The sequence below is a fragment of the Gossypium hirsutum genome, chromosome A06 (assembly GCF_007990345.1).
Source record: "Gossypium hirsutum isolate 1008001.06 chromosome A06, Gossypium_hirsutum_v2.1, whole genome shotgun sequence".
NCBI lineage: Eukaryota > Viridiplantae > Streptophyta > Magnoliopsida > Malvales > Malvaceae > Gossypium > Gossypium hirsutum.
In genome coordinates, this window is record NC_053429.1 from 58,103,974 (window position 1) to 58,131,245 (window position 27,272).

Sequence of the window (27,272 nt, forward strand, 5' to 3'; positions counted from 1 at the left end):
ATTTACAATTGATTGATCGATATGTGCTTGTTATCCAAACAAATTAGAGATTTGGTCATTACTAATTTCAATAAATACAAAATAAATTGTAATACAAAAAAACTAATTTAAAAAAACCTTAATACAATTTTAATAAAAAAAAAAGAGTTGAGAGGAATAAAAGTTGAGTAAGAAATTAATAGAGAATTGAGAGAAATTTAAGACAGATTTGAGATCGAGAAAGATGAGTTAAGATTGAATTAAAAAATAAAGGAATTAAGGGCTTATATAAAAAAATACGTTTAGGGGAGGGTTAAACAGCTATTTAAATTGCCATTGGTGGGGATAGCTGTTATGAAAAACACTTCTAGCTAAAAACATTTTCGTTTTTTCGACCTAATCCCAAAATTTTTTCAAAAACCAATCTAATCTTGTAATCTTTTTAAAAATTCAACATTTTTAAGTATTTCACCAGCTATAATCCCCAAATCTATGTACTTATGACCTGTTAACACTCAGGAACATAGATACTAAATTTGATAGAAATTTATTTGTATAAATAGAAATTCATGAAAAATTTTAAAATTTTGCTGTGCACCACAATAACTTGTTTTTCCAACCACCAAATGATCAAATTGATAAAAATATATATATAAACTTTAATGATTAAATTTTTCATTATCACTAAGTAAAATAATTGAGATCATTAAAAATATGAATAAAATTGTCAAAAATATCACATTACCAAAAGAATGTGGAAAAGATCCTATTAAGATTAGCCTCTAAATTCTAATATGTTTACACTGTTAGAAACGCAAAACTACAGACCTAAAAAGTAACGTTTAAAATTCAGGCATGTATTCCATTCTCAAGATAATGGCAAAGGAAGCTTACGTTCCCAGAATTAACCCTAAGTGATGATGATACATATGATCGGATAGTGTAGACCAAGAGGATGATGTGTTCCATTGGTACAAAATTTACAACTCCACCTGCCTGATCTCTACATGTTCCTGGGGTATTTGAGCTTAGATTGATGTTCAGCATCATCCATGTTGTTACAACGCTTCATGAAAGAATCCAGAGTTTTCTGCTTCCCTGGACTTCCTTGGTGAATCGGGTCGACAGTTTTCTGCTTTGTGGGACTTCTGTGTTCTTGGCTGCTTGAAACTTCCAAGGAATTCTCATGGCCATCAAGCATCTAATCATAAATAATTCGAGTTCAGTTGACCAACTTAAGGAAATTAAGATGAACATTGTTTTATGAAACCACCTAAATTAGTATGATACTTTGCCATATATCTGAATGTGTGATTGAGAGAAAGAGAAACAAATTACCTGACCCAGATTTTCCAACTTGTTCTGAACAACATCCCTAAAAAAGTAAACCAATAATCAGATGTAATAAACGTCATTATCACATCTGTGTGTCAACATTCCCGAGAGACCGAGTTTACCAAATGAGATACGGAAAGCACATACCATATGATGTCATCAACCGTGTCATTTGCCAGCAGATAGTATATATTCACTGAAGAGACCTAAGAATGTGAAGACATACATGTCAGAGAACAAAAAAAAAATGAAAAGGACACCTAGCAGTGAGAGGAAATGCATTCGATAACAGAATTAGAAAAATTCTTGATCCAGATAAGTCATAGATAACATATGTGATAAGCAATTTTTCTCTCTGTTTCCATGCAAGATTAGTAGATTATTAATAACATTGATCCCGAATCTATAAATTGTGATTGCGTTACAACTTTTAAGGCTTAGCAATAGGTAAAAAGCTAAAGCACCAATCAGTGAGTAATGAGATTCTTGTCCTTTACAACCTTAAAGCACAGTCCATTCAGACTTGCATAAAATTGGCTACATAATAAGTCATAAGCATGAATTTAGAATTTCGAATGACATCAAGTTTGAATATTTGCAATTTCTATTATATCTAAATCCGAATCTGTATAACTTTAAAAACCGACTTTGGTTATTTTCGTATTAAATTCAAGTATTACAATAGCAAATTAAATATTCATTGAATATCAGAAATTCACTAAATATAGTAAGTCAAATTAAAATAGAAAATTACAAAGTGGACAATGGATTTGATTATCTGAATTCAAATTCACATCTGTTATCCCTAAAAGTAAAGTAAATTTGGATAATTGATATCCGAATCCATTATCTGCAAAAGTAAAACAGAATCAAATGATGGATATTCGAGGGATAATATCAATATCCACTACGTATAGTAATTAAAATATCTGAATCCCCAATATCAGATATCCACAAATATCCACATCTACCTTATCCCTTGCCATCCCTAGTTATCTGGTACTATCGCTATCTCAATAGCCCCTCTCTTGACAAGCATATCAATCTGAAATGCAACTCAAAATGCTAGATGAGAACTCAACATTTGGTGAAAAAACGAAAGGGCTAAGGGTCATGTATGAAACTCAAAGGTGACTCAACGGAGAAAGGAAGAAAGCTATTTGAAAAATTATCTTATTTGTATATTTTATTATATTCTTGAGTTCAATTTCAATTTAATATACATTAACAATTTTTCAGATTACATTATTCATATTATTTCATTTCAATTAGAATTTTCCCAGTATTAGAGCTTTAAGGTTGTATATGGTATTTACATTTCAACTACAGTTAAGGGCTTACCTACATATTAAAACTAATTTAGGGTTGAGGTGTTATGTTTTGACTCATGAGAAAATGATATTCTAAAATATTTGATATTTTGGAGATTCTAATGAGACTTTCAGATTACATATACATCGTTTTTGTCTTCTGTAATTGTAAAACTTTAAGTACTCATCAGAGTCCAGCTTCAGTCATGCAAATATCATGATCATAAATTGCATAATGTCCAAAATGATATTCATCACAGACATAATTGCTATGGTCTGCGGTTTACCTGGCCAATCCTATGAGCACGATCTTCTGCTTGAATCAGGTCACCTGGAGTCCATGACAACTCTGCAAAGATAACTGTACTTGCAGCTGTTAAAGTTAATCCGACACCTCCAGCTTTGATAGAAAGCTGCAACCAGCAATACAAAAAGAAAACGGAGACTTAATAATGTCTGTCTATAGATTTTCTGATTTATACTGAAAATGAAAAATAAGAAACATAAAACTTATTGGAGGAATCACAAGAAATAATATGTACATATATAAAGAAGCAGCCATACCACTGCTGCCCTGATAGCATCTTTCTCTTGAAAATCATTAACCAAAGCTTGCCTTGAGGATGCGGGGGTAGTACCATCAATTCGAATACAACCTACTTTCTTCTTCTGTAAGTTTGGAACGTCTTATAAGAAAAGAGTCAAATCTTGAGAAAATTTCAAGATGAATTTAAGTGGCCTTACAAGAAGAAACTGATGCATTGCTTCAATCATGGGCTGATGGTGCGCAAATATTATAAATTTGCAGTCTGCCTGCAATAATTACTTATAACAAATAAATATGTAAGGACCAATAAGTAATAAAATCTATCATGAGAAGAACAATACAAGGTTAATGCAAACAGGAGAATCACGATTGCAAAGACATGCCATGAGAACATATATTAAGAACATTGAGGGTTGAATATTTCAGGTGTCAGGTATCCTCGTTGGCTCTTCTTTCAAGTTTTGAGGTAGAGGAACTCAATATCTAGAAAAAATGTAGATCACCATATTATATTTTATCAATTTTAAGATGGAATTTCAGATCTTGAAGGATATTTTTCACAAGGATGGTACTGTAGAATCAGAACCAAAGAAGATCCAGATAAGCTAATAAACTTGGATATAACACATTCCACATCTAATAACTGGCATGCAAGTACATATGCAAATTGTTAGAACAGTTACATTTGGGAACTTATAGTTGTATTAGTGATAGGCTTCTATTAACATGGTGGATTCAGGGAAAAAAAGAATTAAGCTTATAACTATAATATGGATTATCTTTAATCATGATGAGACGTATTTACAAAAAATGGTTCCTGCGTACAATTATGCAGTGCACAGATTTATTAAGACAAGTATAAAACGTACCTCAACAATAGTTCCTAGATAATCTAGAACTGCAGGGATCTTGGCTTCAGCAGAATCAGTATAAATCTGGACGATGAGGATGGAATAATAAGGAATTTAGTCTAGCTTCAATTATAGATGAAAAAGATGGCAATACTACAAAAGAAATTGCACGTGTCTTCTATTTCAACTCAGAATAAATGAGGAATATTTATAAAGACCTTATTTATGAGATTCTTCTGCACAAGTTTGAGTGATTTAACCTCCTCTTCTGACTTGCACATGGTGATTTTGCCCTTTACAACCTCCAACTAAAAAGCAGTTAGGTGGCACTCTTAGATCCGTATCACTCTAGAAAAACCTTCCAAAAGAACGCACTCAATGCTAATAAATAACATACACTTTTCCACCTCAGAATTACATTAAGATTATAGCATATGAATTCAAACATGATGGCAAAGTCACTGATATACGAAAGAAAAAAAAAGTATGAGCTACTGTAGGCACATCAGCATACAAGAACCTAATTAAATGGGAACCTAAAAGTAGAAAACAAGCGTCCAAACTGAATGATCTATTGATGTATCAGCAAAAAACTGAATTACAAGATCAACCAATATCTATATCAAATTATCAATATTAATATATCATGTATTATACAAATCAGTCCAATAAATTCAAGATCCATGTAGAACTGCAATTCCAGCATTGATTCAGAGTAAATTCAAATTAACAAACAACAATTGCATATTGAATTTACCTCACAAAATAAACAACTGATCCGTTTCATATCCTTTTCAGCCAATTCTAGGAACACCTGAGTATTTATTTCAAATTACAAAAACAAGTTAAAGTGGAGATCAACAATGTACAAGAAAACACTCGTACAATGGTATAATGTACATGCATATACGTGTATCAATGGCTGCAGTGACCCAGTGAAATAAAAATTGGATATTATGAACAACATTGACTAGGAAATCTTTTTGTGCCAAAAGAAAACAACTTTTTATCCTAAATGCCAAGATTTAATAAATTTCCAAAAGAACAAAAGAAGATATGCTTAATTGATATCCACAACTACATGAGAATTGGATGCATGTCTTGAAAGTTTCCAACCAGACTGCAGTTGCATCATTAATCTTATTATTCAATTTCAAAATGTTTGTTGTTATGTAGTCCAATAAATTGTTGATGGTTCCCACTTCGTTTACTTCTTTAGACAAGAAAAGTATAATGTAATTGATTATAGCCAAAAGCAACATTTTTTATAATTCAAATATTCAATATGAAGCTCACTAATATGAGGCAAGCAAGCTGAAAAGGAAGATCAGACAACAGAACTTTAGCATATATCCGTACCTGTTGCCTACGCTTCATGGGTAGCTGATAAAGAACATCCTTCTTAAGCCTGCGGATCATGACAGTAGCCTTCATCAAATTGTGCAATTCTTCATGGTTACTAGCACCTTGATAAGTTCCAAATACTCCCTGGAAGATTGGTACAAGAAAAATGTTGTTCAATACCTAATGTAATGGCAACCCTTAAGTTCAAAAATCTGTCAACCTCAAACGAATGTCACTTACGCCTTTGCAATATCGCTCACCATACTCATACACTTTCCTATATACAGTAGGATACAAGGCTTCCAGCTGCCAGTTGTACAGAAATTTTGACAGAATTACTAAAATGCAACTTCAGGAAGCTCTAAAATCTTGCAAACCATATTTCCTACATAGCAATTAAAGAACCTGCTTGAACAGCTCAATTGGGCGGGATAAGGCTGGAGTTCCAGTAAGCAATAGTGCATACTGAGCTTTCTGAAATTTCAACCAAAAGCAACAATAAGAAGCACTAAAAGGAATCAAAGATGCAGTAAAATAGTTCATAATATTTTTAGCTATTTATGTTTATTCATGCATGCTTCTTTTCATCCATATTAACAATCAGCAAGCTCATTTGATTTAAGCACTTTCTTCTCTATTTGGAAAATTTCTTGCTGCTTGCTTCATCCCACCCACCCTGGCAATTTGTCATGATCATACTACCTGAGTGGTGAAACAGTATTTCTCTGGCCTTTTACATTGTCTATATAAAATTTTTGTCCGCTTCAATCAGTAAATTAGCTAACTGGAACATTTTGATGATACAAACCAAATGTTCCGAGGGTGGTGGTCGAAATTAGAGCAATTTTTTGAAGTTGAAGGTATATTGGAACAAGATAAGGTGAGAACTGTTGTGCTTCATATGGAAGGAAAAGCATTGGACAGGCACCATTTTTTTAGCCAACGACATGGAGGGATTCAAATGTTATCGTGGGAAACCTATGCTCGTGGGCTGCAAGAGAGATTCGGCTCTTCCAACTTTACCGACCCGATGACTGAGTTGGCTATCTTAAAGCAACAGGGATCTGTTGACCAGTTCCAGGACCAATTTGTAAGCATTTTCAACCAGCTACACCTGCCCGAACCTTACGCTTAAAGCATATTCATAAGTAATCTTAAAGTGGAAGTTGGCCAGTACCTTAGATTATTCAAACCTCAAACGCTGTTAGAAGCTTTTATTTAGCTAGACATGTCGAAGGCATTGTATCTACAAACATGGTCAAAAGGCCTTCTTTGATGAGAGGAAGTGGGGATTATTCTAAACCTTTATTTCCTAACCCCAAACCCATCAGTCATGTCCCTACCTCTGGAGGACTCTCTCCAACCCATAACAAACTGAAACCACCTCTAAACAATCATCGCACTCCAACCAAGTCCTTATCCCAAGCCGAAATGGAAGATAGGAGAAAAAAGGGGCTATGTTTCTGGTGTGCCGCAACGTATACCCCAGGACACAAGTGCGTGAAGTCCCAATTGTATCAGCTAGTGGTGGGATCTCACAATGAAATAGGAATGGAGGCCATAACCTCACCAATGGAAGAGTTTCGAGACTGTCCCGAACAGCTTGAAAATACAAAACCCGAAGTTGAAGCCATCCCTCCTGTTCTCTCATTGCATGCCTTATAGGGATCCCAAAGGCATAACACCATGAGAATTATAGCTAGAATTGGGCACATTGATGTGATAATACTGGTAGACTCGAGCAGCACACACAACTTTGTGGACTCCAAACTGGTCAAGAGAGGTAACTTATATGTGGAACCAGCTAATAAAATGGAGATTATGGTTGCTGATAAGGGAAGCTTGTACACAAGGGGACGGTGTCGAGCTATTAAGTGGCAACCACAAGGCTACAGTTTGTAACTGACTTCATGGTCCTTCCGGTGAAAGGTTGCGATTTGGTGCTAGGAATACAGTGGCTACTTTCCCTAGGAGCCATCACTTGGAATTTCCAGCTTCTCATTATGAAGTTCGAACACGAGGGCCACGATTACTTGCTTCAGGGTATTCAACCTGGAGGCTAACATATACTGACGGGTCAACAAATGTCCAAATGCTTGTCTATGACACCACTCGGTCCTTGTCCCATGATATTGGCTGCCGAACAACACACCAAGCTGAAAATGACACCTGCATCTACTTCGACAGGTTTGCAACAACTTTTAAGAGAATATGACGACGTATTCCGAATGCCTGATACACTTCCCCCTGTCAAAACACAAGATCATATAATAACATTGCATGACGAGACAAAGGTGGTGAATATGAGGCCCTATAGGCACCCTACAGTACAGAAGACAGAAATTGAGAAGCTCATTAGGGAGATGTTACGCGCTGGGATCATAAGAGATAGTAACAGCCCTTTTTCTTCACCGGTTGTTATGGTTAAGAAAAAAGAGGGGAGTTGGCGCTTGTGTGTAGATTACCGCCGCTTGAACTAACTAACCATTAAGGATCATTTTCCAATACCCATCATAGAAGAACTGTTAGATGAGCTTGGACAAGCTCTCTTTTTCTCCAAATTGGACCTTCGATCGGGCTATCACCAAATCCGAATGTATGAGGGAGACATTAGCAAATCCGAATTTCTGGTTATGCCCTTCGGCTTAACCAATGCACCTTCAACCTTCCAGGCAGTGATGAATGCTATCTTCAAAGATTTACTAAGAAGGTCGATCTTGGTATTTTTTGACGATATACTTGTCTATTCCAACAGCTAGACTGAACATTTACAAGAGGTGTTGCAACTTTTGAGGGACAACCATTTGTTTGTCAAGCAAAGTATTTGGGGGATGTTATAGCTGCAGGAGAGGTGACGATGGATGCCGCAAAGGTAGAAAGGGTTTCAAATTGGCCCACCCCCAAATCGGTCAAAGAATTGAAAGGCTTCTTAGGCCTTTTGGGTTACTATAGAAGATTCATAAGAAGCTATGGGGTTATGGCTCAACCGTTGACCAATTTACTCAAGAAAAACACTCCCTAGAATTGGACCAACCATGACCAAGCTGCCTTTGAAATGTTAAAGCAAGCAGTATGCCAAGCACCAGTGCTATGCCTGCCTAACTTTAATGAAGAATTCTGCATTGACACGGACGCATGTGGTCAAGGGGTCGGGGCCGTGTTACACCAAAAAGGGAGACCAGTGGCATTTTTTAGCAAAGGGTTAGGAATGAAACATCAAGCACTTTCCATCTATGATAAGGAAATGCTCGCGATTCTCTTGGCAGTAAAAAAAATGGCACGCCTATGTGGTTGAGAGGAGGTTCCAAATCAGGACCGATCACCAAAGTTTGAAATTTTTAGCTGATCGACAAGCTATTACTCCATTTCAACAAAAATAGGTCGTTAAAATGCTCTGTTATGACTACTACATCACTTATAAGAAGGGTGCTCAAAATTTGGTAGTCGATGCTTTGTCTAGGAAGGCCCACTAATTCGAGGGACAGCTCTTTCAATGTGTGGGGAGTACTTCATGGTCAGACTTATGGAAGAGAGTAGTGGGATCTACTTTAGTTGACCCCAAGCTGCACCAAGTATGCATTAAGCTTCAAGAAGACCCTCAGAGGCATCCAAAATATTCATGGAATGGCAGGTACTAAGGAGAAAAGGGAAGGCAGTTGTAGGGAACGACATAAAACTCAGGAGGGAACTGTTCGAATGTTTCCACTATAGCCCATTGGGAGGTCACTCGGGGCGCACGCTACCAAAGTACGAATATTCGGACAAGTATACTGGAAGGGCCTAACCAAGGATATACAGAAATGGGTCAAAGAGTGCCCTGTTTGTCAACGGTGCAACGCAGACCTTGTTGCCTCCCCTGGTCTCTTACAGCCCCTACCTATCCCCGATCGAGCTTGGGAGGCTATCAGCATGGATTTTATAAAAGGTTTACTTGTCGCCTGCAACAAAAACACCATCCTAGTGGTAGTTGATAGACTCACAAAATACGGGCATTTCTTACCTCTCACACACCCTTTCACAGCCATCACTGTAGCTCAAGAATACTTGGCACACATTTACAAGCTGCACGGTATTCCTGAAACAATTGCATCACATCAGGACAAGATTTTTGTGAGCAATTTCTGGCAAGAACTGTTTCAAGGATTAGAAGCTAAACTTTGGTTGTCAATAGCATACCATCCACAAACAAATGGACAGACTGAAGTTCTGAACTGGTGTCTAGAAGGTTATCTAAGATGCATGGTGACCGAATGTCCTAAGGAGTGGGTGCAATGGTTACTTTTAGCTGAATGGTGGTACAATACCACACACCACTCAACAATCCATACCACCCTATATAAGGCCCTTTATGGTCAAGCACCACCCCTACACTTGCCTTACCTAGCTAGCTCTTCCAATATAGCTACTGTAGACCGAAGCTTGCAAAATAGAGAAGTCATGAGGAAGCTTCTTCACTTCCATTTGAAAAAGGCTCAAGAGAGATTGAGACAGATTGCCAACAATAAGAGATCTGATCAGAGTTTCGGCAACATTCACTCCACAAGTTGGAAGAATCATAAGCTCTTTCCTAAATACTTTGGACCCTTCCCTGTAGAAGCAAAAGTGGGTCAAGTTGCTTACAAGCTAACCTTACCAGTCGAATCAAAAATTCACCCTACGTTCCACGTCTCCCAGCTCAAAAAGCACATTGGTAAGACACCAACTTCATCTATGCTACCTGTAGTGGGGACTGATGGCGTCATCGACAAGGAACCCATGAGAATATTAGACAGAAGGATGGTCAAGAAGGGCAATCAGGCTGCAACAGAGGTGCTGGTTGAATGGTTCAACACTTATCCAAAAGACTCAACATGGGAGGACTTACAAGAATTACAGCAGATGTACCCTGCTTTTGATCCTTGAGGACAAGGATCCTATTTGAGAAGGGAGTATCTGATACAAACCAAATGGAGCTCACAGTTTCAAGTCTGCCAATTTCAATTTGTTTTTAATTTCTAATTTTGCTTGTTATTAAACACTGCGTTTAGCTTAATTTCGATTTTAGTGTACAGAGGACCGTTTAAATGAAACGGTAAGTTTTGTCTTTGCTTTTGACAGCCGTTATCTGTTTTGACTGTACTTTTTTAACCTCCTATGACAGCAAGGAGGGTATGATGAAAAAAGCAGGCCATTTTCCTTCTTTTGGTTTTCTTCTCCTTCTCTTTTTCTGTTCTTTCTTCTTTCCCTCCGATTACTCAACTCAATTCGCCGACGATAACATTTGAAAACACCAAGTGTCTGTTGTGGCTTAAGGTGAATAATTTTCATTCAGCAAATTAAGGTATTCACAATATATTTAAAGTGTGAATATAGTCAATAAAGAGGTAGATTTAAGTTCACATCATCATTTATTAAAAGAGAAATACCTTTATAATGGGAAGGGAAGCAGTTGTCCTCTTTGCTTGAGCATTTTTCAAAAAGTGAGATTCATCTGCAATCACAACCTACAAAAAGGGGAAAATCAATGGTAGAAGCATATGCAAACAAGAAAAATTACCATGTAAACAGGACATCAATAAGCTTCATGCAAGAGTGGCGTACTCAAAACACACAAACATACATTCCCAACAAATACAAACAACCAAGTCAAACTGTTCCTGCAAAATATAATGTCCTATGGCCTTCCAAAAAATATAAAGTCCTTAACATAGAAAACTGTAAAGATTTTTGCAGTCATTTTCATTCTTTATAAACTAAGCAGTGCACCTAGGTGCGAACCTTAAACCCTTTCAGGCAAGGAGTATTTGATAAGGCAGACAACTACTGTGCCTTTCTGTAAGGAAATAGGCACAATAAAAGCCGTCTGACTATTTTTTTTTTAAATACTACACCTTTACTAATAAAAAAGGAGATAATATCAAACTTACTATATCTAATACTCAATAAAGTCATGGGACCATAAGATGAATCATGCATATTTGGCAACACAAGAAAAGGATAATTTTGTAGTTTTATAAGATAAAATCACAAACACAAACATACCTATTGCACCTTACTTCATTTTGTTGAGATTTTTGTTTTTCCTTTTGGCGCTTTACGCCTTAGGCAATAAATAATGCCTAGAATGCACCTTGCGCTCTTAACAACACTAAAATAACCCAAGATCTTTTAGTAAAAAATACATGTTACTATTTAAGAAACGAGTCGTATCATCTTCATGATTTGGTATTATTTTTGGAGGTCCATAACATCTTAGTGTCATGTATAGTATAAATAAATATATACAAGCAGAAAACACAATCATTATTGGAGATTGAATAGTAAAAATTGACCTATAAACTTTTGGATTAGTTATTGGTTATCAGTTTCCATGTTTTCTTAACTTTCGGACCATCCATCCCACCGTTCTAATCATTTACCTGTTTCTACAAAATAGGCAGTTTAGACACCATATCAAAGTTGGACTATCTTAAAATCTTTATTTCTTACTAGTTTCAGCATTTTAAACTGTCTTTGCTCACTATTACCCTTTAGTTATAGTTATATCAAGGTGACAATAACAACATATTGAAATGTATAAAATGCAAAACATAAAAAGATAGAATAAAACTTGAAAGGTAAAAAGATTGTACTCACCTTGAACTCAGATGCCATTAATACATTTTCAAGTTTTGCTACTAAATCATAGGAGATGATGTTGAAAAGGCCATCAAGATGAATATCACCCTTGCTATTTGAGGATAATATTGTGAATCCACTTCTGTTTGACCCACCCATTTGGGAGAAAACAACCTGTAAATGTTGATAGTATCTTTTCCAGTATTTCTTCAATTTTGTTCCAAGTCATAAAAGTAAAAGGAAACATGAAAAGGAATCAAGAGAACATACAACAATATCTGATGGAGGAATATTTAGCCATTGTTCAATCATCTGCATAATGGAAAAAAGTACAAGCATTTTCCCAAAATAAAGAACTAAAAAAAATCCTAAAACCCCTTAAACATGAAGTTGATGAGAACTCACTGAAGCCCAATGCAAACGCAAAGAAGATGGCGCAAGTATAAGAACAGGCCAAGAGTCACGAATGCATGCAGCAACAGCAATAGCCTGCAAAGTCCAGTAGGGTTTAATATGCAGCACCAAACAGAAAATAAATATAATACTTTCAAAGAATAAATATAAACCATGTTCTCTTTGTTACACTTTCAAAGAATATTGAAACAACATGATCTTTTCAAAATTTGATTCTAGTTTTTTGTGATCAAAACACAACTTTTTAATACTTAACATCAAACTCCAAAGTCCAAACAATTAAGAGCAAGTCATCAAACACCAATATATCTCCTTGAGACATCTTTCTATTATAATAGGTTGTCTGTGGACAGAAGAATGATAAATAGGTGGAAGCATTACTACATATCATTCCTTGAGTGAAAAACAACAATATCATAGAACTCCAAAAGAAAATGGTAAAGATTCATGGCTGGTGTAATAAATGAAAAATGACCAATCATAAAAGTAAAAAAAAAAAAAGCTACTTATTATACTACATAAAATAAAAGATTCAAATGGCTACCCATAACCAAAAATTGCTAGTTATCAACATATTGACCATCTCAAAGGTCATAATACACTAAACCTTTTTTATAATTTTAATTTCAGGGGAGAAAATATAACAATGTCAATACATGATAAATAAATTAGAAAAACATGAGTTTCAACTATATACACACTGCTGTCATCAAGAAGCGACAAAGCATATCAAGAATGCCCAAAGAAAGGAAAAAACCTCAGAATGGTCGCAGATTCTGTCTTTAACTCTTTATAATGAGCTACAACCAAGTGTGGACCACTATGTAGCTAGATAATTCATATAAATGTATTGCAGAACAGAACAGTTCAGATTTAAATATGTATGTATGTATGTATATATGAACAAGTTCTTGCCTGTAAAGTCTTTCCTAGTCCCATTTCATCAGCTAGAAGTGCCCGTCCTCCATGTTGCAACACAAACCTGAGGAAAAGAATAACCTATAGTAAAAGCATCACAGAAATAAGACCATGGAAAGAGAAGGTAAAATCTTATTTTCTTAGAAAAAGGCACCAATTCATGTACATCACAAAGAAAAGCTTGAGGGGGAAAACTCTCCACAGTACTTATCACATACCTAACACCCTCCCGCTGAAACGGTAGAAGCTTTGACTCAATAGACTTAGGAATCCTGTGATACAACTCTTGAGGGAAAAAAAGAGAGGAAGAAGCCAAGACATAAGGGGAAAAATACAAACTCCATAATTGTATAAAAGTGAATACCAATAGCAAACTGAAATATAGGCAACAAGTGAAGAGTAATGGTCTATCAAGGAAAGCTTGCAAGGAAACATTCTTCCGCACATATCAAATTACCTTGAAGATCTGGCAGTGCAGAGGCAGCTGCAATAGCACGTTGCACCAAGGGATGTAAATTCTCTACCTTGATAACATTAGAAGAAAATATTCAGCTATATTGAAGTACACAGCAGTTTAGCAACAAGGTAGTGTGTTCTTAATGTGAGGAGAAACAAAATGAAATTATCCATGACCTCAATATTACAACCAGGTACTTCACAAGGAACTTTTTCTGCCAATGACAAAGATGATTGTGGGAACATCCATAATCTGCGGGTTCAACAGCATCTTATCAGGTTATGGCTGAATTTACCAACCATTGAGTCATAATTGCAATGAAAAAGAAAAGGCAGATATAAATTGAGAGTGAAAGAGGAACCTTTCTTTTGCATTCCAAGTGGCTTTAGGGATCTTACGAAAAGCATCTACTAAAACCTAAGTAAGGATAAAAACATAGAGGGTAAGTGCAAAAGTAAAAGCATTTTCAGTCTGAGGAAGGAATGTATTTTACCTGATTATAGGGAAACTTTGCAGCAATGTTTCCAGTGGCGTGGAGAATAAATTTGAGAGAAACCTTGGGTAGTTGTTCCTTGGAGCACTGATCAGCTGTTGAACAGAAATATGTTCAAAGCAATGCCAGCGCCTTACATTTATATAGAACAACAGAAGTAATAAGTACATAAATGAAAAGAAAGCAACTTACCAGGGTTCGCTTTGGGCGCAACTGATGCAGGCAATGTTCTGGACGGAACTTCACCCTGTATCATAATCATAAATGAAACGAGAGGAAGACTGAAAACCCAAAAAAAACTGAAAACGAACCGAGAATCATAATCGAAAAAGAAACCCCAGGAAAGTAAAGCAAAAAAGAGAAAGTAATTGCCTTGTGAGAAAGAGAATGGATGACGGGTTGTTGTTGATTGGTAGACAAAGAGGAAGAAGAAGAAGAGTGGCGTTGCTGAGAGATCTTCTGGAGAGCATCTCTTTCAAGAGAATCCAATTCTTCAACGCTCAACTCCCATTCATCCAACTCCATTTTTGCAAACCAGTTGTTTCGCGCCCAGTTTGTCTTTGTTCCCTTTCTTATATAATAGAAATTGAAATACTTCTCATTATTTGGTTCTTGCTTTGAATTTTTTCCTCTGTTTGGAGATTTTCTTCAAAAATATCTTGGACAATATAGAATAAGATTTTAATTTTAATTTCTTTTTGATTTGGTATATATTATTCATGCTATTTAAATTAATTAAGAACTGCAACAAAAGCTGGGATGTAGCTGATTTTTACTTTTTGAAGAAAATTTATTAAAATATTTTTATTTATACTAACTATAAAAAAATTTAAATTAAATTATAATTTATTTATCATTATATTAAATTATTTAAATATTTCATAATATTAAAATTATTATATTTAAAAATTTAAAATATTTTATGTATGATTAATTTTTCAAATAATTTATATTAAATACTTTTAAATTTTATATTTTATGTATTATTATATTAAATTATTTAAATGTCATACAACTTAACTAATTTTTAATTTTTCATTATCATGTTAAAAAGAAAACATTTTAACGTTCAATCACAAGTTTTTCAGCAATAAAAAAATATTAAAATTTAATAAGTCATATTTTTTACAACACTTTCTACCATACTTTCAAATGCACTTTTTCTAAAACAACATTTCTAGGAAGTATTTTTTAACAACAACAACAATGAAGAATTAACTTTAAAAATAAATGTAGAAAAATGTCTTAATTATTGCCAATTTCATCCATTAGTTTTTCACTAGTGAATTTATTTTACAAATTTAATTTTTATATTTTTATATTTTACTTAAATCTATCATCCTAAATTTTACTATCAATCTTGAACTATATTTAAGTCAGTTAATATCATATTTATCCTAATATATTATATAATATTTCTTATTTTATGTGATTAATATAAAGTAATATTAAACAAATTATTGAACATCTATTTTGAAATTACAACAATAAAAAACTTCAAATCATAATTAAACTCCAAACAAAAATAATAAAAATAAAATTCTAGCTTTTTTTGTTATTTTTAACCACTAATTGAATAAAATTATCTAAATATTGCATGTTAGTGCACCTATTTTGTACCAGTAAGTCTGACCTTTATATTATTAAAATACCAATAAACATTGTTGTATGAAGGACCTCCGTAGGTACCCTCATCGACCAACCACCTCCGTTAACTTTGACTAAGTTCGCCAACATACCCCCATAGTTAATAAGTACATTTTGTGTAACAACTTAGTTTCCAGTAGTATTAGAACATGCAGTTTTGAGATTTTATTTCTATAAATCGAATCAGTAAATAATAAACAAGAACATTTACAGAGTTAGTGTATAGATGAATTGCAATTTGGATAAGTATTTTAGCTGAAATTGTGATTAATTAAGGCCTAGAGACTAAATTATAAAGTCTAATCGCTATAGATTTATATTTAAGAAATGACTTGAGGAGTTAAATTGCAATTATCCAAAGGGCCAAAATTACTAATAGACCATTACTAAACATGTTCCAGTGGACATAATGATGATTGTTGATTAATTAGTAAATTAAAGTTAATTAAGATTAAAACATAGTTAATTAAACTAATTAAAGCTTAATATAAGTATATATATGTAAAATTAGTGGAAGGAGAGATGAGATATCATCTCCAATTGATCATAAGAGAAAATAAAAAGAAAAACACCATTGATAAGGGTTTCAAGCTTTCAGCCTTTAATTCAAGTAAGTCCCTAGTCATTTTTCTTTAATTTTTTATGGAAAATGAATCATGAAAGCTTGATTTAGCTAGCTCATGTACTAATTTGTAAAGATGTTAAAGTTTTTGAAGGTTTTCAATGTTAAGAATTGAATGAAATAGGTGTGAAATTGTTAGAAATTAAGCTTAGTTTAAGAAAAGGGCTAAATTGTAAAGCTAAATTGTTGGTTTCAAACATTAGGGACCAAATTGAATTAAATAAAAAATTACTATGAAACTTCAATAAGAATAGAAAATTGAAGGTCCCTAATGAGTTATGGTGAAATTGGATTTTAATCCGAAACCTTAAATTGAAAGTTATATTTTTCTCGATTCTAAGGACTAAATTGAATAAATTATAAAATATGTGTAAATTGGTATTTGGTTATGAATTGACTCAAAATTTATAATGTAACGTTTTTGTGACTATTGTAGCTAACGCCCATACGGAACCTTTTAGAGGAAAAGGAAAAGTGAGAATTGTTGACGAGTGACGCAAGACCACGATTTGTACTTTTATGATTCAAAATAGATTAATTGCTTACTTATATGTGTTAATTAGGTGAATATATGTTAAGAGAAGTACATGATGATGTTGTCAATGGTTTGATATATATTATCGGTGTTAAATTAGCTTTATTTGATAAATTGTTTTGATATAACAAACAAAAATATTTTTGAATAAAGTTTGTTTTATGAACAAAGAAATTATAAAGTTCTAAGCATAAAAATCATTTCAAGACTTCCAAACATCTTAGAAAATGTTTTGAACACTTAGAAATTTTTGGGCAAAGTTAAAAAATGATTGAAACTTTTTTTAAATCGATTGAAAAACTGCTCCCTACAAGAAGTGTCGATATTTTCCAAAAAGAATCGATACCTATCAATTTTTATCGATGCCTTATTTTTTTATTGATACCCAAGTTGCTTATTATCTTGAAAAAAAATTGAACAGAAGTAAAAAGTATCGATACTTTTCAAAATATATCAATACTTATTGAATTTTATTGATACCATCTTTTTATATCGATACCACTTTTGCATTTTGACTTGATGATTTTTTAAACAAACACAAAAGGTATTGATACCCATTCAAAAAATATCGATATCTTTTACTAGGTATCTATAAATGGTCTTTGGTATCGTTGTAAATGAACTTTAACAGTAACTGAATCAGACATTAAATGCTAATAGTATCAATACTCGTAGAAAAAGTATCGATACTTTTCATTGCAGGTGAATTAAATGATCTGGTATTTTCATTCCCAGTGACTCTATTTATTTCCTCAACAACCACAATGATTGGAAATGAATTAGAGAGTATAAATACTAACTTCCAAAGTTCCTACAACAACAAGAAAGAATATTCAAGCTTAAAAATCAATCAAACAACCTTTTGAGCTAAAACTTTCTATACTTTTCTTACAAACACCTGTGAACTTCATTGTTATTTTATCAGCTCAAATGCTCTTCTTTGTAATTGAACTTAATTTGCAAACATTCTGATCTTGTAAGAGTTTGTTCTTAGTTTTCTTATTTGTATTTCTTTAAGAGGGTTGGTGTGTTAAGGTTTGGGTAGAAACCTTAAGGAAGTTTGTAAGGTTAAATCTTGTCCTCAATGTAACACCTCATACCTGATTCGGTCGCTGAACCCAAGCTATGGAATGCCACATTAGCCACCTAAGTGATTCTCTATTTAAAACTAACCTAACCTCCAACACACCACAAGTTAAAAAATAAAACATGATTAAGTTACTAATATGTAGCTGAATAAGTACTTTAACCAAAACATTTAAGCTAACCTCTATGCAGATGGTATTCTAAGTTTAAGTAAACACTTATCTATTAACTGTATGATACACATCTCAACATCAAGGTTCGCTCTTAGTGTAGCTCACACATTCTATGTCTTCATAGAGTAAAACTCCTTAAAAAGTGTAAGTTTTACGAACAACCCCTACATATTTAGATACTACGAACACATTTCATAGGTTTCTCTTATACCGTATATAAAAAATTATTAAAGGTTCGTAAGTACAGGCTAGTCACTTGTTAGGGTTCGCACTTTGCAGAATTTGGTAACCCTGTCACTTAGCATCAACCTTAGCAAAGTTAATATAAGTTAGTCAATTTTGGTTATCTCATGTTTTTTGCTTATAGCGAACATTAAGAAATTAAAGACTTAAGAATGAATTTGTAAATTAAGAAAACATAAACCAGACTTAGACTATAATTTTATACTTGAAATTTAGGTTTGTATTTATCTTTTAGCAAGAGGTATCTAAGAACATAAAGAAAAACATAAAAAAAAACTAAGTCCTAGAATGATCGTCAAAGTCAACATAGAGAAAGAAAATATCTCTAAGCCCAAGCGAAATCCCACATTTCCTTTATGTCCAGAGTTCGCTTGTACCACCTTTCTAGTGTTTATGCTTCACCTAGATCACTCACCTCGCCGCTACATATCGTGTGATCAAAACACATATATAATCACAACATATCGTGCAAAATCCTAAGGGCTCTCACCCAAAACACAAAACACAATGGTGAGTGCTCAAAATCCTATGACATGTCATTATATCCAATCGTTTAAGAAGATTATAGTGTCAAAACATTTACTAAACATAGAGCTCGTAGGTCATGAGGAGCTCGCAAAACATTGTTCACATATAGAGCTCGTATATCATTGTTCATAAAAACACATAAATAATCACAATCACAAAGAAAGAATATAGAGGAGACTTACTCTCGAAACTTATGATAAAACCCTAAGCTCCTGATTAACTTTATAGTTCACACATACAAGTGGCAATCCCTGAACATTCACTAGTTTGCTAAAAGTTTTAAACAAGCTTTGCATTTCCCTTATCTTTGCTTATAGATGGTTCTGTTGAGTTCACAATTTTACAAACATAAACAAGTCACTAACAATCAAAGAACATTAAAACTCATACATAAACACAAGCGAACCTAGGTTCACACATGCTAGTACTTTGATAAACCTAGTTTCCTTTGTTGCGAACTTTCTTAATTACTTCTATATGTCTAACCCATTAGAGAAATAGTGTCTTAACTTTAATCCTAAGAGTTAAGTGTTGGTTTCTTGTTTTCGTAGAAACTTGAAAACAAAATAAAGAAGTAATGGATGAAGAAATTTGAGAAAGTTTTGTCATTTAAAAGAATACAAAATTTTTAATGAAAAAGGCTTAATTTATAGGCACTAGGTGTTTTAATGTTCTTAAGATGCCCTAGTCGTAGTAGAAGTAGGAAAGAGTTACGTGCATAAATGGTTTTGTGAAGAGGAAAAAAAGTTGACTTCCTAACTTTAGTATAATTGCCCTTTGGTTACTCTTAATTTTGGCTCTCAACCTAAACCAACAATTTCAGTTAGCCAGGCCTGCTGGCGACCTCAATTCGTTAGGACCAAAACTAATTATTGCAACTTGCTAAGCCCACTAGCGAACCCCAGCTCGCCAGGCCCTAAACTCCTTAGCTCAATTCTGAGATGTTACATTCAAAGGTTGTCAAATTATTGAATTTGGGAAATCCTTAGTAGTGGAATGCTAAGGTAGTGGAGTAGGAAACTGGGGCCGAGCTACTCTAAATTCTTGTGTTAAATTTTTCTATCCTTATTCTCTAGCTTCCAAAAAATTTTAAAAAGCCAATTCACCCCCTCTTGGCAATTTCAGTTTGATTATTTGAGCTAACAATCGAAGTAAATGACTAAAATGGATAAAATGGAAAATATCATAAAATACTTGAAGTATAAAAATTGAAATGAGGTATGTTATATAATATGAAATATATGTGTTTAATGATGAAATTGGCTTATGCATATGCATATAAATGAGAATTCGTATATGTATCATGTTGTATAATACTATTGAACATTGGTATCCTATTAACTAGTCGAGCCAAGTTGGGTATAGTTGGCATGTCATTGGATGTTGTTGTGTACAGGATTATGTGCTTATGCGATAGGATGCACTTCGTGGGCTAGTATGTGCTATGTACGCCAATATTGTAACAATCCATATTTCAAGGGCACTGGAAAAGTGAATTTAGGGCCTCCGTCTTAGGAAAATGAGTCCGTAAATATTTATTAAAAATATTTTTTAAGTTAGTTATGGGTTGAATTAGATTTTGATTAGGTGGATTTAGTTTAATTAGAAGTAATTATTAAAAAGGACTAAATTAAATAGAGCGTAAAATATTATTTTAAAATAGAGAAAAATGACAAGGGACTAAATTAGTAATTAAACAAAATTAGTGACATGTGTAAGATAGAGAATAAATACATGTGAATTTAAATTATTAGTACTGTAACACCCCTCGCCCGAATCCGACGCTAGGATGGGATTTGTGGTGCTACCTGACTTAAACTCAACAAACTAAACGAAATTGGGTCGTGAAATCTCAAATAATTTAAAACTTTTCTTTTCACAAACAAACTGCCCCTAACATGGGCTTACAAGCCCAAAACGCTCATCTGGGGTGGTTTGGAACCTAATCGAGAACTCATGAAATCTTAGAAAAATTTCATGTAACAAAGCTCCACACGCCCGTGTGGGTATAGAGCACACGACCGTGTACTAGGGACAGACCCGTGTCCCAAACCCATGTCTGAAAACCTGGGCGTTCTGCCAAAACCACACGGCCCAAGCACACACCCGTGCCCTATAACTGTGTCATTCACACGGCCGAGACACATGGCCGTGTCTCTTGCCCGTGTACTACTAACATGCATACTGACTTTATGACACGGCATGGACACACGCCCGTGTGGCCTATCCGTGTGCTAAAATGACTTTAAAAATTTAAGTATAGGGGACGCACAGCCATAACACATGCCCATGGGTGTGAACCGTGTGTCACCCATGGCCTAGACACACACCCGTGTGTCTTACCTGTGTGGACAAGCTAGGCTATTTCCCAAGCCCTTTTGTCACCCATTTGCACAACCTACACAAGATCATTTCGATATATAAATCTCATCGCAATGGGAACTAATTCATCCATAGAAAGAACATTATATGCATTCATCAAAATGAATAATAGCCATTATTCCAGGCTTGATTACAAAATGAAGGGCTTTTGACTTAAGCCAAAATACATGAACGATTCTATTAATACAACATCCTAGTATAGCCTTATACATGCCACTTTCAAAAATATAAATCAAACTATACCAAGTATTGCAGCTGATAGTGTGATTGATATCTCTGACTTTAAGGGATCCTTAAGATATCTCTGACTTTAAGGGATCCTTAAGCTAGCTTGATAACACTGAAAGAAGAGGGAAAGGAAAGAGGGTAAGCATAAAGCTTAGTAAGTTGCATATGAATAAATATACAACAACAATCTCACCATTAGTCATCATACTTATAGCTCAAAGGTAAACATAATTTAACTTACTCATTATCATCTACTCGAGTCACATTCTCTAAATTAAGCTCGTTACTCATGCTTACCATATAGGTACCTGTACCACTCACAACATAATTATTCTTTCTTTATCAAAATTGATCTATAACTCTCATCATTGAAATGTTTGGAATACTAGTGGATATTATATGAATCTTCAACATGGGATATATTGCCGATGCCATGTCCCAGACATGGTCTTACACCGGCTCTCATATACGCGTACTGATGCATGTCCCAGACATGTCTTACACTAGCACAACTCTTAGCCGATGCGTGTCCCAGACACGTCTTACACTGGCTATCTCTTTCGAGGCCGATGCATGTCCCAGACATGTCTTACACTTGCACTCATCTCTGTGTCGATACCATGTCCCAGACATGCTCTTACACTGGCTATCATAGTATGGCTGATGCATGTCCCAGACATGTCTTACACTAGCCCTCGTCTTGATGCTGATGCCATGCCCCAGACATAGTCTTACACTAGCTCTCATAATGTGGCCGAAGCATGTCCCAAACACGTCTTACACTGGCGCACAAATCACCCAATGGCTTGGCACGAATATCCAGTTCGTATCCTAATGTTTCAACGAAATATTTCTATTATCTCAAATATTACTAGACATTCTCAATTCATAACTTAACAACTCATACAATATCAATTCGATGGCGATATGAATACTAGTATTAACAGTGTAGTTGTATCAATTACAAACAACTTACCTCGGTTTACAAAAAGTACTTAGATATTCGGTTTAGTAAGTTTGCTTGGCCTTCCCCCGATCTAGGTTCGAATTTGGTAAATCTTGATCTATAATAGCAATATACACTCATTTAGTCACTAATTACAATTAGACAATTATAAATTCACATGCTTATTAACTATTTTACAACTTATGCAAAATAGTCCCTTTAGGTGTTTTCATGCTAACACCTTTTACAAAAGTTGTTTATAACACAACTAGGACTCATATTCCTCCATAAAAACTCAATAAACATCACAAATCCTTTCATGGAAACACTCTAAATTCTTGACTATTTTGCAAGATATCAACCTCATTTGAAAACTCATGCTTCAAGGGTCTCAAAAATACTTGTGAGGGCTTTTTTAGTTGCTGAAAGTTTTCAGCCTTCAAAACTCCATTTTTTTTGATATTTTCGGTGGAGAAGAGAGATGAAGAAGAAAGAAATGATAGCTAGGCTTATAGGCATTAATTTATCACCAAATCATGACATCATCCACTTAATACTTTGACCATTTGCTTAAAATCATTCACATGGCCGGCCAAAACTAATAAAAAAGGTGAAATTGCCCTTTAAAAGCCCTCAATTTAAGTTCTTTAGCTATTTAACTCATTTAGGTACTAAAATGCAACTTTTGCCTTTTATGTGATTTAGTCCTTTTCGAAATTGGGCTAGAAAACCTTAAAATTAGCTCACCAAATTTTTTATGCACTAATAAAATCATACTATAACCTCATAAAAATAATAAAATAATTTTTCTAACTTCGAATTTGTGGTCCCGAGACCACTATTCTGACTAGGCCCTAAATCGGGCTGTTACATTTCTCCCCCTTAGGGATTTTCGTCCTCGAAAATCTTACCAGTGAATAAATTCAGATACTGTTCTCTCAGAGACTCCTCGAGTTCCCATGTGGCTTCCTCGACTCCATGTCTATGCCACAAAACTTTTACAAGTGGTATATCTTTATTTCTTAATTGTTTAGCATCTCGAGCTAAGATCTTGACCGGTTCTTTACCATAAGTCATACCTGGAAGAATTTCAACTTTAGTAGGCGCAATTACATGTGAAGGGTCAGATCTGTATTGGTGTAACATAGACATGTGAAACACGTCGTGAATCTTTTCTAACTCTGGCGGCAATTTCAATCTGTAGGCCACAGGCCCTACTCTCTTGGTAATTTCATAAGGTCCTATGAAACGAGGGCTCAACTTGCCTTTTCTACCAAATCTGAGGATTTTCCTCCAAGGGGAAACTTTCAAGAATATTTTGTCACCGACCTCAAACTTGATTTCCTTTCGCTTCAAATCCGCGTAGGATTTCTGCCTATCCGAAGCGGCTCTTAGGCATTCCCAAATCACTTGAACTTTTTCCTCTGTCTCTTTGACGAAATCAACCCTGTGAATCTGACTCTCTTTCAACTCTGTCCAATATAAGGGCGTTCGGCACTTTCGCCCATACAAGGCCTCATAAGTGCCATTTTCAGACTCGACTGATAGCTGTTGTTGTAGGCGAATTCAACCAATGGTAAGTATTTTTCCCAACTTCCTTGAAATTCAAGGATGCAGCATCTTAGCATGTCCTCTAAGATCTGTATTACTCTTTCTGATTGTCCGTCAGTCTGTGGATGAAAAGCTATACTGAAACTTAACTTGGTTCCTAGAGCCTCTTGTAACTTTTTCCAAAACCTTGAGGTGAATCTTAGGCTCCGATCTGAAACAATCGACAATGGTACACCATGTAGCCTCACAATCTCGAAAACATAGAAGTTAGCTAATTTCTCAAGAGAGTAGTCGGTACGCACTGGTATGAAGTGGGCTGACTTGGTTAATCTATCGACAATAATCCATACAATATTTTTCTTTTTCGGGGTTAATGGCAAACTGGTTACAACATCCATAGTGATACGATCTCATTTCCACTCTGGAACTATAATATGCTGAAGTAGCCCAGAAGGTACTTGGTGTTCAGCCTTTACTTGCTGACATACTAAACACTTGGAAACAAATTCTGAAATATCCCTTTTCATTCTTGACCACCAATACATTTTCTTCAGGTCGTTATACATTTTTACGCTACTGGGGTGGACAAACAAACTACCACTATGTGCTTCTCGTAAAATCTTCTGAATGAATTCACTATCTTTAGGCACACAAACTCTATCTTTGAATATTAAACATCCGTCGGTACCAACCTGAAAATCTGATTCAACACCAGACTCACATTGATTTTTCCAGGTTTGTATCTTCTCATCATTTCTCTGAGCTTCTCTAATTTCATGAAGAAAAGTCGGTCTAACTCTCAGTTTTGCCAAGATTGAACCATCCTTAAATACGGCCAACTGTGTATTCAAAGCTCTCAAAGCAAACAATGATTTCCTACTCAAAGCATCGGCAACTGCATTCACCTTTCCTGGATGGTAATCGATGATCAACTTATAATCCTTTAATAGTTCTAACCATCGACGTTGCCTCAAATTCAACTCCTTTTGAGTCATCAAGTATTTTAAACTCTTGTGGTCGGTAAATACTCTACATTTCTGCCCATATAAATGGTGTCGCCAAATCTTCAAGGCGAACACTACAGCAGCTAGCTCTAAATCATGGGTCAGATAATTTTTCTCGTATAGTTTTAGCTGTCTCGAGGCATAGGCTATAACCTTGCCTTCTTGCATGAGTACACATCCCAAACCAATTAAGGAGGTGTCACTAAAAATTACAAATTCTTTACCCGACTCGGGTTGCACTAAAATTGGGGCTTCGGTTAACTAAGCCTTTAATTTCTCAAAACTCTGCTGACACTCTTCTGTCCATTCAAACTTGACGTCTTTCTACAATAGTCTCGTTATCGGAGTAGCTAGCATAGAAAATCCATTTACAAATCGTCTGTAATACCCTACTAGCCCCAGAAAGCTACGAACCTCTGTTACATTCCTCGGCGGTTTCCATTCTACAATCGTTGAGATCTTATTTGGGTCAACTCTGATCCCATCACCCGACACAATGTGTCATAGAAATCTAACTTCATTAAGCCAAAATTCGCTGTTACTAAACTTAGCATAAAGCTGCTTATCTTTTAGAGTCTGTAACACAGTTCTCAAATGTTTCGCGTGCTCACTCTCATCACGCGAATATATCAATATGTCGTCAATAAAGACAACAACGAACTTATCCAAGTACGGTCGGAAGATGCGGTTCATCAAGTCCATAAACACTGCCGGGGCATTTGTTAATCCAAAAGGCATAACAAGAAACTCGTAATGCCCATATCTCTTCCGAAAAGCAGTCTTCGGCACGTCTTGCTCCTTGACCCTTAACTGGTAGTAAGCCAATCTCAAGTCTATCTTAGAGAATACAGTGGCTCCCCTTAGTTGATCGAAGAGATCATCGATCTTCGGAAAAGGGTACTTGTTCTTCACTGTCACCTTGTTAAGCTATCTGTAGTCGATACGTAATCTCATTGATCCATCCTTCTTTTTCACAAAAAGTACTGGAGCACCTTATGGTGAATAACTTGGTCTAGCAAAACCTTTGTCCGTTAATTCTTGCAACTGTACCTTAATTCCTTTAACTCGATAGGGGCCATCCTATAAGGTGCAATCGAGATTGGTGTCGTACCAGGAGCCAACTCGATACCGAACTCAACCTCTCTCTCTAGGGGTAACCCTGGTAACTCCTCTGGAAAGACATCTATAAACTCACAAACCATTGGTACTGACTCAATCTTCGACTCAGATACTTGGGTATTCAGAACAAAAGCTAAATAAGCTTCATAACCTTTTCTCAAATATTTTTCGGCGCTCAAAGACGATATTACCACGGGCAGGTTATCTGACTTATCTAGCCCAACTCGAAGAACATTACCATTCTCACATCTTAACTAAATTACTATTCTCCCACAGTCTACTGCAACGCCATGGGAGGTCAGCCAATCCATCCCAAGAATTACATCGAATTCGTTAAACGACAATAACATCAAGTTGGTCGGAAAACAATAGCCTCTAATCGCCAAAGGACAATTTTTACATACTTGGTCCACTAATACATGCTTCCCTAACGGGTTAGACACTTTCATAAAAAACTCAGTGGACTCTATAAGCATGTCTATACGAAGTATCAAATCTATACATATGTAAGAGTGGGTAGATCCCAGGTCAATTAAAGCGACAACAGTTATGCCGTGAATAGAAAAGGTACCCATGATCACGTCTGGAGACTCTACCTCTTCCCGGGCTCAGATAGCATAGGTCCTTGCTGGTGCTTTGCCTTCAGACCTCATCGCAGTATCTCTCGGTGCACTTCTACTACCAGTCCCACTCTTGGGGTTCCTTTGAGGTCTACCCCTAAAGGGAGCATTGCTTGCTTTTGCATCTTGTTTTCTCTCTCTCTCATCCATCTCAGGACACTCGCAGATAAAGTGGTCAAATGACTCACACTTGAAATAGCCCCTCTCGTTTACTCGACATTCGCCCAAGTGATGTCTTCCACATTACGAACACTCCGGCCTATTTGGCCGAGCGCTACCAACACTTGCAACTGAAGTAGTTTGGGCTTTAGACGCCATGTTCTGCTAATTCTTATTTCTCTTC

At 35.3% G+C, this 27,272-nt stretch overlaps 1 protein-coding gene across 4 annotated transcripts; it reads right to left on the bottom strand.

Annotated features, from left to right (window-relative positions):
- Nucleotides 1-676: 676 nt before the first annotated feature.
- LOC107962295 (SWI/SNF-related matrix-associated actin-dependent regulator of chromatin subfamily A-like protein 1) lies at nucleotides 677-14,917 on the bottom strand. 4 transcript variants are annotated; one of them, XM_016898614.1, is made up of 24 exons: nucleotides 14,618-14,915; nucleotides 14,438-14,492; nucleotides 14,246-14,340; nucleotides 14,114-14,169; nucleotides 13,929-14,004; nucleotides 13,753-13,819; nucleotides 13,514-13,580; nucleotides 13,293-13,359; nucleotides 12,369-12,452; nucleotides 12,234-12,275; nucleotides 11,982-12,137; nucleotides 10,772-10,849; nucleotides 5,772-5,840; nucleotides 5,607-5,672; nucleotides 5,382-5,510; nucleotides 4,780-4,836; nucleotides 4,241-4,330; nucleotides 4,041-4,106; nucleotides 3,369-3,437; nucleotides 3,189-3,293; nucleotides 2,912-3,037; nucleotides 1,462-1,520; nucleotides 1,318-1,354; nucleotides 677-1,180 (listed from the first exon to the last, which is right to left on the bottom strand). In XM_016898614.1, exons 1-24 carry the CDS (start codon nucleotides 14,768-14,770, stop codon nucleotides 983-985), a joined length of 2,067 nt encoding a protein of 688 aa, XP_016754103.1. In that variant the 5' UTR covers nucleotides 14,771-14,915; the 3' UTR covers nucleotides 677-982. The 4 variants fall into 4 exon arrangements, with proteins under 4 accessions (XP_016754103.1, XP_040971255.1, XP_016754105.1 ...); XM_041115321.1 differs by lacking the exons at nucleotides 677-1,180; nucleotides 1,318-1,354; nucleotides 1,462-1,520 and adding exons at nucleotides 1,557-2,164; nucleotides 2,286-2,359 and having other exon boundaries at nucleotides 14,618-14,917; XM_016898616.2 differs by lacking the exons at nucleotides 677-1,180; nucleotides 1,318-1,354; nucleotides 1,462-1,520 and adding an exon at nucleotides 1,557-2,164 and having other exon boundaries at nucleotides 14,618-14,917.
- Nucleotides 14,918-27,272: the final 12,355 nt, after the last annotated feature.

Bases quoted from the DNA above. Each gene is read 5' to 3' on its own strand.
- LOC107962295 (XM_016898614.1), bottom strand. From the start codon at position 14,770: ATGGAGTTGGATGAATGGGAGTTGAGCGTTGAAGAATTGGATTCTCTT. The intron at 3,438-4,040 runs GTACGTTTTATA...TAATTATTGCAG, and splicing joins ATCTAGGAACTATTGTTGAG to GCAGACTGCAAATTTATAAT. The intron at 3,038-3,188 runs GTATGGCTGCTT...TGCTGGTTGCAG, and splicing joins ATGCTATCAGGGCAGCAGTG to CTTTCTATCAAAGCTGGAGG.